General features: G+C 31.5%; 1 protein-coding gene across 1 annotated transcript; it reads right to left on the bottom strand.

Annotated features, from left to right (window-relative positions):
- Positions 1-5,600: 5,600 nt before the first annotated feature.
- On the bottom strand, positions 5,601-6,274 carry LOC103832622 (protein 108). The gene is made up of 2 exons (XM_033282531.1): positions 5,886-6,274; positions 5,601-5,789 (listed from the first exon to the last, which is right to left on the bottom strand). The coding sequence occupies exon 1, from the start codon at positions 6,194-6,196 to the stop codon at positions 5,909-5,911; it is 288 nt and encodes a 95-aa protein (XP_033138422.1). The 5' UTR covers positions 6,197-6,274; the 3' UTR covers positions 5,601-5,789; positions 5,886-5,908.
- Positions 6,275-10,688: the final 4,414 nt, after the last annotated feature.

Below are 10,688 nucleotides of genomic sequence, written 5' to 3'. Positions count from 1 at the left end.
GTGGCATTCAAATGTAAATAACTTTGAAAACTAAGGGGCAATTTATATTGGTACTTATCTTTTAATAATAGAGATACAATTTGTCTTAATGGACACGTGTCACTACGATATGAAAGGACTTATCTACGTGAATTCTAGGAGAGAGCAAACCGTACTTTATATATATAGATAGATAGATAGATAGATGTGCGCTAAGGATAAAATTTTAGTCGACAGTTTTTAGCTAAAAAAAAGTAGGTCCTCATTATTTTGGAACTAAAATGAAGTTACTCAATATGTATTCAGCGTACAAAAGTAGTTACTGTTATCTATACTATACTAAAAGGGTTATATGAGGAGTAGAGAGTGTGTCCACATCAGATTAAAAAATCGGCCAATTGGAGAAGAGCTTTTCGCCACGTCAGACACGCAATGTCCAAAAGCGAGTGTCGGCCCTTTTTCTTTTCGTATGGGTTTTATGAAAATATGAAAATTATCACTCTGGCCCATTCCAGCCCAGGTAGATAACATAGGGATAAACTTTTATCGTTTCACGCTTGAGTTTCTCCTCCAACTTTTCCACTTCATCTTTTCCGATGTATAGATTTGTTTGCTTTGCCAAACTTTATCAACCATTCTTCAATGTTCTATCCACTTTCCCTTGATCCTTCTCCTATATAAATCTCTATGTACAAACCTAAATCCACCCAAAATCAAAACCTACTCTAAAGAAGTTACATCCATCGACACTTTAGTCTAAACCTATCTGCACGATCTCTACTTCTACTCCGCGGCCGTCAAATAAAAAATGCAATTCCTCCGGTAAAAGCTCAGTCACGGTCGAAGTTCCTTCACCGCTGAATCATCATCATCTAGGTTCTTACCTTGTGACGTCTCTCACCTTTGTCGATCCATCGAGAATCTCCTGTAAAAAAAACTCAGTTCCCGTTGATGGAGAGATTGTGAAGAAGGTTGGTCAATCTGTTTCCTGTAATATACATATAATTACGAAGAAAATTATTTGTCACTCAATTAAAATCCATGTCAAGTTATTTGTTTCATGTATTAACAAAAGTTATATTCAAAATTTTAAAATAATAGCCAAAATGTTTATTTATTTTTGAAATGTTATCTCCAAATTATCAATCATTCAATCTATTAAAAAAAAAATCAGTTAACTGAAATCTCTGTATTTTAAAATAGAATAAACCTAAAAATGAAAAATTAATGAAACAACTAGAACCCGCGCACCTGAGCAGGTATTTATTTTTGGTTTACAAAAAAAAATATTTATCTTATGTAAATGGTAATATATGTTTTTAAAATTTATATATATGTAAAAAATAAATATCTTTCTAAACACAATCATTTTAGAATTTATAATGAATAATTTTTTTTTTGATCTGTCAACTATTACAACCTATTTTTAAAATATAACTCATGTATTCGTGCAAATGTATTTTTTATGGATCAAAATTTTAGTGTAAAATAAAATGGTTATCTATTTTTATATTTTATTTATACAATTAAATAATTCCATATATTATTTAAAATTTTGTGGTTTATATTATGTATTTTTATAACACTTTTATGTTTTTTAGACGTAGTTAATATACCAAAATAAAAAATAACCACCCCGTAATAATAAAATCTTGTTACATTTTTGACATTGATTAAGTATAATTTATTGTTTACCCAGATTATAGGAAGTTTTTTTTTAAATAAATAAACATAATTTGTTATACTTTATTTTAGGAAAATGCATTAATTAAACTATAAAAGACAAGAATACTAAAAGGTAGTTAAATTTATTACTTCAGTGGCATTCAAATGTAAATAACTTTGAAAACTAAGGGGCAATTTATATTGGTACTTATCTTTTAATAATAGAGATACAATTTGTCTTAATGGACACGTGTCACTACGATATGAAAGGACTTATCTACGTGAATTCTAGGAGAGAGCAAACCGTACTTTATATATATAGATAGATAGATAGATAGATGTGCGCTAAGGATAAAATTTTAGTCGACAGTTTTTAGCTAAAAAAAAGTAGGTCCTCATTATTTTGGAACTAAAATGAAGTTACTCAATATGTATTCAGCGTACAAAAGTAGTTACTGTTATCTATACTATACTAAAAGGGTTATATGAGGAGTAGAGAGTGTGTCCACATCAGATTAAAAAATCGGCCAATTGGAGAAGAGCTTTTCGCCACGTCAGACACGCAATGTCCAAAAGCGAGTGTCGGCCCTTTTTCTTTTCGTATGGGTTTTATGAAAATATGAAAATTATCACTCTGGCCCATTCCAGCCCAGGTAGATAACATAGGGATAAACTTTTATCGTTTCACGCTTGAGTTTCTCCTCCAACTTTTCCACTTCATCTTTTCCGATGTATAGATTTGTTTGCTTTGCCAAACTTTATCAACCATTCTTCAATGTTCTATCCACTTTCCCTTGATCCTTCTCCTATATAAATCTCTATGTACAAACCTAAATCCACCCAAAATCAAAACCTACTCTAAAGAAGTTACATCCATCGACACTTTAGTCTAAACCTATCTGCACGATCTCTACTTCTACTCCGCGGCCGTCAAATAAAAAATGCAATTCCTCCGGTAAAAGCTCAGTCACGGTCGAAGTTCCTTCACCGCTGAATCATCATCATCTAGGTTCTTACCTTGTGACGTCTCTCACCTTTGTCGATCCATCGAGAATCTCCTGTAAAAAAACTCAGTTCCCGTTGATGGAGAGATTGTGAAGAAGGTTGGTCAATCTGTTTCCTGTAGGTAAAAGATTTATGTGTTGTGCTAGAACTGTTTCAGATTTCAAGTGATTGGTCTTCTGAAGAACTATGCTTTTGTGTGCGAGGTATATAATTCTCTTACAAACTTTATCTTACATGGATAAGATTCCAGATTTGGTGTTTGGGTTTATATGTGACATTTGAACTTATGTGTGATTTTTAAGCACAACGAGTGTTTGGGAATAAATGGACTGAGATACAAAGGTGGATTCAGGCAGGTAGAATACCGGCTCTAATGGTGCTTCAAGTCATGATTGTAGGATCAATCATTAATGTTTTATACTTCTCTATGTTTGTAGAAAGGATAAGGCTGTGAACAGGTTTACGAGACTTCGTGTGAAGAGAGCCAACCATGAAACTATGGCTAGCGAGAACAACTCAAACAAGAAAATAATGTTCTTCTTACAATATGAAACTTCTATTGCCAATAGAACAAGGATCTAGCTCCATGTAAGGTCTGATTCTTTTCCTTTTCTATGCTCCAAAGTTGTGATCAAGCATTTCTCTGACTTGAAATCTGTGTTTAGTTCTTCTCTTCCAAGATATATGCCTTAGATTACACGTTATGTCTCCACAGTGAGTTATTTATGAGCATCACAAGGTGGAAACTTTCCTCACTCCCTCATGAGTGACTGGAGGACAATCTAAAACTATTAGCCTGGACAAGCAAAAGTTAACAATCCTCTTTGACAACCCCAACATCTGGTACTCACTTATACTACTTCTTCAAGTTCCCCGTTTAAACTTCAAGATAATTTTTTTTTTATTGTTCTGTTTCTATTGACCATAGAAAATGGAAGGAAAAAGCCTTTTGCTGGATCCTTTTCATGCAGAAGGAATCGTCTGTCAGAAAATGTAAGAGCTCTATATTAATTGGCTTCCTTATCTGCTTAATTTTAGTTTGGACAGTGGTGTTGATGAGTGAGTCTCTCTGTCTGAATATGTAGAGTAATTGTGCTCTAGAAAGGAAGCATCACTATTTAACATTATTCTAATCCAAGTTAAAGCTAAAAGTAACTTCTAATGCTAATAAATATATATTACATATTTGAGCTAGGGGTTGAAACGGTGGCTATTGATGCAGCCAAAGACATGGTACTGTCAAAGGAACAATGGATGTTAAAGAGCTTGTGCTTTTACTGGCCAAAAACTCAATGAACCATCAATCTCTTCTTCTGGTCAAAGACTGTGCCACCCCTCCCGCCTTAAAGAAAGAAGTCTCGGCTGCAGGAGAAAGAGACAAAGAAGGAAGGGAAGTTGGAGAGAAGAAAACAGAGGGTGGCTAGAAGAAGAAAGAAGTTGTTGACGGCAGAGAAGAGAGAAAACAAAAGATGTTGGAGCTGGCAGGAAGAAGAAGAAAGAAGCCAGGCGCGGTGAGAAGAAGTGATTCCCTGGTCAAATCATTGTCACGTGAAAGATTATAAGTTCATACAAGTATATGCAGTCTTAAAATTTTCTGACGGACATCTCTATAACTATAATTTTCAACTACTACCAAAATAAAACTTGAAAGGAACGAGAAAGATTGTATACACTCTAATCTAATAAAGTTTTAACTATTATTCTTAATCTTTAATTATGCTTAACTCTTTTTACAGTAATGCAATTATAAAATATATGTACTTTTTCTTAATTTATGTTTTTCTTATTGAGTACTCTTTCTTATTTCAGTTCCATGAAGAATTTAAAGGAAAATAGTAGTACCATCTATTAATAGCCTGTCCAAAAATTTAACCTATAACTGGTATAAATTACGAGAAACAAAGAATCTGCGGTAATTTTTTTCCTTCAACATAATTACCAATTAGAACCATAAATTGTACAAAAGAATTAACCACCATTTTTATTATTTAGTTTTCTTAGCTAAACAATTAAATATGATCTCTGTAATATGCTTTGTTTCATGGCTTCCCTTCTTGAACAATATTCTCTGTACGGAGACTGCAAGCAAGGGTATGTCTCAGTTTTTTTTGCCTGCAACGTCCTTAGATCTCTTAATCCCAGTCAGCTCCAAAATCACATCTTAATCCAGTCACTGGAGTTATTATAACAAAGAATCATTAAAACTACAAACCAACTTAAAGAAAAAAAGACTAAGGTCTTTTAGAAAAGGCCGAGATTCTTAATTTAGAGTCATTGTTGGTTTAATATGATTTAAATATCAAGTTTTGGTAATGGTTCGTTTAAAAAATTTGTTCTTTAGTTTGGTCTGGTTTGGACAATGATATTATTTTACGTTTGGATCAATTTTTTTGATTCAATTTTATTTATGTTAAGAAACTGTTCAATTTGGTATTAGAACTCAATGATTCTATAGTGAAAACAAAGTTTAAATCAGTTGTAAATATTACAATTGTTTTATACAAAAAAATTAAATCACAAAATGTATTTAAATGATAACCATATTTTGTTAGTTTTTACTCATCTTACTTATTATCCTATATATATGATTTTAAATTGTTATATACAAGACAATGAATACATACATACAAACAAATTTTATTTTTTAAGAATTTAATGTTATAGTCGATTGTAATATATATATACGGCTTATGTTCATAAATATAAACCTTTTTAAGTTAACTTAAAACTATACGAATACCCCGGGCATAGTCCGAAAAATCCCTAGTATAACTAAATAAATATATTTAAAAGTAGGTTCAATAGTAAAAAGAAATAATATTTAAGGGTATAGTAAAGATAAAAGATATGGATGATTCCATTTTAATAATATTGATATTGCTTTTTTTTTTGTAAATAATAATATTTATATTGTTGTCGTCGTTATTTTATTGATTAGGGACCTCATCGACTAAAAGGCCAAACTGACTGAAGAGTTTATTTAACAACCCATTCAACAATTTATAATTTCCTTTCAAGGTTATTCACTTTTTATTCCAAACCCCCTTGGTTTTACAGCAACTGACAGAACGAAACAATAAAACTTCCGAGTTTTTTATTCATAAATATTATATTGTCGTTGATCTCCCTCCCTGCTTCTCCTGTTATTAGAAAAATACAATTGAGAGCTTAGTACAAGGTGGTTAGATACATTACTACTCATGTATTAAGCAATTAACGTTATTTTATGCTCTTACATAGATATAACAACGCCATATCATCAGTTGCATGAAAGTGTAGGGATGTTGCAGCGAGTGGGAAGCCTAGAGGCAATGCGAAATGTGTTGCAAATGCAGTCGCTCGGCACTGCCTCAAGAGCATTGCAACACTCGGCACTCGGGTTCGTCGTGTCTGCTCCTGGAACTACAAACTCACCACACACGTTCAGTCCACTCAAGTGCGTATTGCAGCTCTGTCCATCCACCACCGTCGCCACCAAGACCACAGCCACCATCACAACCACCTTCATGATTGTAGAAGATTTGGAAGAGCTGGAAATTGATACCATCTTCTTCTTCTTTATCTTTTATGTATTCTAAAAATATATGATTTTGGAAGTGTGACTATTGTTTGTTAGATATATTTAGGATTCTAGGGGTTTACATATGTTTATATAGAGTCGAGGACGGTTCGAACGGTATATGGCAAAGGGGTTTAGGATCAGTATTCGTGAGCTACCTAACTAGAGGGATCACGTTAAGCTGAACTTTTTGCGTGTGCCTGTCTGTGCGCGCGCGGGGGATTTAGAAAATGGCAATTGTCAATAATAGCACATTTTGAAGTTTATGTTTTAAAAATGACACTAGAAGGAGAAAGTCACAAAAATGATATTCACTAAAGGGTAAAATATCCCTAATAACCTTGGTTTAAAATTAAATAAACAAACAAAAATAAAAAAAAATAAATAAAAAAAATAAAAAAAAAAGAATTTTTTTTATAGTTTCAGATTATATGTTTTCAGATTCGAAATTTTTATAATTTTTTTTTGAAATTTTTTTTTCGAAATTTTCTTTTTATAATTTAAAAATACTTTTTGAAAATGTTTTTAAAATTTTTATTTTTATTTTAGTATTTATTTTTCATAAAATTTTAAACCCTAATTCCATAACCCCACCCCCTTAACTCTAAACCTTAAGGTTGGGATTAATTAATCTAAGGGGTATAAGTGTATATTTACCTCTTTAATGAAACCTATTTTTGTGACTTTGAGTCCTGAGTGCTACTTTGGGAACAAAAACTTGGTTTGGTGCTATCCTAGTCTTTTTAATAGCACATTTTGAAGTTTATGTCTCAAAAATGGCACTAAAAGGAGAAAGTCACAAAAATGACATTGATTAAAGGGTAAAATATCTCTAATAACCTTGGTTTAAAATTAAATAAACAAACAAAAATATATAAAAATAAATAAAATAAAAATAAAAAAAATGAAAAAAGGAATTTTTTATAGTTTCAGATTATATGTTTTCAGATTCGAAATTTTTATAATTTTTTTTGAAATTTTTTTTTTTGAAATTTTCTTTTTATAATTTAAAAATACTTTTTGAAACTGTTTTTAAAATTTTTATTTTTATTTTAGTATTTATTTTTTATAAAATTTTAAACCCTAATTCCAAAACCCACCCCTTAACTCTAAACCTTAAAGTTTGAATTAAGAGTAAATTAGCTAAATATACTAACAAAGGTGGGATATCATTGAATGGGGGGAAAATGGTAATGTTGGGGGGAAGAAAATTGGAGGGATATAGGGTATGGAGTGCAAATAGGGGAAAAGTGGTGTGTAGGGAGTACAAATTCTCTTGAATTAATTAACCTAAGGGATATAAGTGTATATTTACCTCTTTAATGAAACCTATTTTTGTGACTTTGAGCCTTGAGTGCTACTTTGGGAACAAAAACTTGGTTTGGTGTTATCTTAGTCTTTTTCTCTTTTGAAAATATGCATGCTTGTGATTCCTCGATGTATGATATATAAAATGATGCACGTACATAGAATAAATATATAGAGAAATTCGATAACCACAAATTTTGTTTTAACCACGAATATAAATGATCAAAATGTTTTGTTAAGGAAGTAAATAAACAATTATATCCATATGACTAACTAATCTAAATTTGTGGTTTAGATTGAGGGGGTGAGTTTTTAGGGGAAGGTAGGATTTAAGATTATTAAAAAAATAATAATAATACTAAAAATTTAAAAAATAGTTTTAACAAAAAAGATTGGATTTTAAAATAAAAATTTGAAAAACATATTTGAATTTTTTTTTTGAAAACGTTCAAATTCAAAAACATAGTATTCAAAAATAATAAAAATATTTTTTTAATTTTTATTATTATTTAAATGTCGATAAAATAAGGTTAGAAATTTTTTTTTTCTTTAATGAAACTTCATTTGGTCACTTTTCTCATTGTTGGCTCTTTTAGTGAACAAACGTATGTTATTGTCATCTGAGAGAATTACCCAAATATATATATGCTAATATTGTGACATATGTTCTCCCGGTCTAGGTTTTCCAAAGATGTAACACCACATCAGTAATTATACTTCTACAACTTCTCGAACAAACCTGCAAAAAAATAGAAGGGAGTAATTACTCAGAGAGGACGGATTCAAAAACTTACAAACCAAGAAACATAGTAAGAACAAGTCATAATTTAATATCACCTAGCATGCATCAATCAGCCTAGACCTTTAGGACCTAATCACATGCGGCTCATTGATTTGGCTAATCCCCCACTTTTTACCGCACGAATCCCTATGTGATTATCTGCTCCTGGTCCTTTGGCTCATCCGACATCCTCCCCTTGCGGTCATCATAGTTTTGTGGTCCTCAAATTTGTGGCTCGGCCAGAGTCTAAAAAAACTGACAACCCCAACCATTTAGGTGATACTAGTGAGAGAGGTTCAGTCTAAGGAGAATATCTGGACAACCGGAAAGATTTTGCCAAGAAACCAATTTTCAGAGCAAGCAACTAATCAATGCATCACCGCGACTTGAAATTACCAAAAAAGATTCACGGACAGGAGTTATGGAGTTTACAAAATGGAATGCTTCCAGCATGTCTATCTGCAAGTATCGGTCTTTAGAAGTGGATTTCAGCCCAACAAAAAGTGGCATGCACCAAAATAAATTATGGACTTCAAGAGCGATCTTTTACGGATCCATGAAGCCCACAATCAGGATAAACACAGAGAGAAACTGAAGATGCAATCAATTTCCCAACACTTTCAAGTTGATATCTTTTATGGAAAGTTTTTTTTTACGGATTTGGCAGAAAAGTATTTTTTTTACGGATTTTAACCGAAAAGTGTGTTTTACGATTTTAGTAGAAAAATGTGTTTTTTGCAGTTTTGGCGGGAAAGTGTGTTTTACTGTTTTGGCGGAAAAGTCCGTTTTATGGTTTTGACAGGAAAGTGCATTTTTGCAATTTTGGCGGAAAAATGCATTTTTTTTTGTTTTGATGGGAAAGTGCGTTTGCAGCTTTGATGGAAAGTGTGTTTTAAAAGTTTTGGCTAAAAAGTGAATTTTACGGTTTTTAAAGGAAAATGCATATTTACGCTTTTGGCTTTAAAAGTGCATTTTACAATTTTAGTTGAAAAGTATGTTTTACGGTTTTGACATAAAATGTGTGTTTTTTTTTCTGTTTTGATAGCAAAGAGTATTTTTACGGTTTTGGCCGAAAAGTGTATTTTTACAGTTTCGGCCAAAGATGTGTTTTATGGTTTTGGCGAAAATGTGTGTTTTTACGGTTTTGACGGAAACTATATTTTTGCATAAATAGGATTTTTGGTGATGAAATATACGAAAATTTTGTTCTCACATCTTATTTAAATAGGCCCGGCTTATGTGGTGTAGTTTCCTCGACATTTGCGGTTCATATTTATTTGAGGTATTTTTTTCAGAATATTTTTGCCATTGATTTCGTCGTGACCAATGTTGACTTTGATCATAACTTTTATTAGTTATGACTTTTATGATTTATATTATTAGATTTAGAATATTAACTTCTCTAACAAGTTAATATTATTTTTTAGGTTTGGACTTAATGGTCGTGTGTCACAAAGCATTTCCGACATGATCAAAGACTATTCCGTCTTACCATAAATATGAAAGTGATTGATGATAGAAAGGATTCCTCAGACCAAACCCCTAGGCTCCAGACATCCGAGTTGGACCCTGATACCAGAGAAAATTAGGACCATGTGGTTCAAATGTTTTGCGGTAACCTTCTATATATATTTAAAATTAGATGGCCGGCCCGCACCCTATGCGGACATAAGAACATGATCGGTCTGCACCCTGTATTCTCTCTCGGCCCGTATCTCACGAGAGGGAACACAGTAACGTCAGTATGAAGAGGCAGATATTGTGTGTATGTATAATTGCAACGTCACAAAATATTTTGTGTGTTTACGAAGATACTTTCATTCAAAAAATGGAATAAATAGTGTATAGTTTTAGAAGTAACAGATTTTATATTATCATTAATTAGAATTGTATTGTATACGTTTCGTAATTCTTTATTTAGGTGAATAATATTATTTTTCCACAAATAATAAACAAACATTTATGTAGACATATTAAAAGAAAATATAATAAAAATCAAAATATTATCCATAAATAATATAAATTATGAAGTACATTTCTCGATAAAGAAAGCAAATTCAATTAGAAACTTGCAAAAAATTAAATAAATTTTGTAAGCAATTTGACGTGTTAACATTATTTGATAGATTTATAAATTTCAAAATTTTATTGAACATGAAATAATATTAAATTGACATACCGTCATCGGTCTCCTAACTCATCACAACCCATCTAGCAAATACAAAAAATAAATAATTGTAACAGTTTATTCATTTTAAAATTTGTATTTGAAAAAAAAATTAGATTAAAATTACGTACCGTGACTACGAAATATTCTGAAAAACTTGTTTGTAGACAACATTCAATATTTTTGTCTGCGACTTCCCTTCTTTACCAGTTATTAGGATTTTT

The sequence above is a fragment of the Brassica rapa genome, chromosome A10, assembly GCF_000309985.2.
Source record: "Brassica rapa cultivar Chiifu-401-42 chromosome A10, CAAS_Brap_v3.01, whole genome shotgun sequence".
NCBI classification, from domain to species: domain Eukaryota; kingdom Viridiplantae; phylum Streptophyta; class Magnoliopsida; order Brassicales; family Brassicaceae; genus Brassica; species Brassica rapa.
The sequence above is the reverse complement of the archived record's forward strand: the minus strand, read 5'-3'. Positions and strand labels throughout refer to the sequence as shown.

What these genes read in the sequence shown, in the direction of transcription:
- LOC103832622 (XM_033282531.1), bottom strand. Translation starts at nt 6,196, where the DNA reads ATGGTATCAATTTCCAGCTCTTCCAAATCTTCTACAATCATGAAGGTG.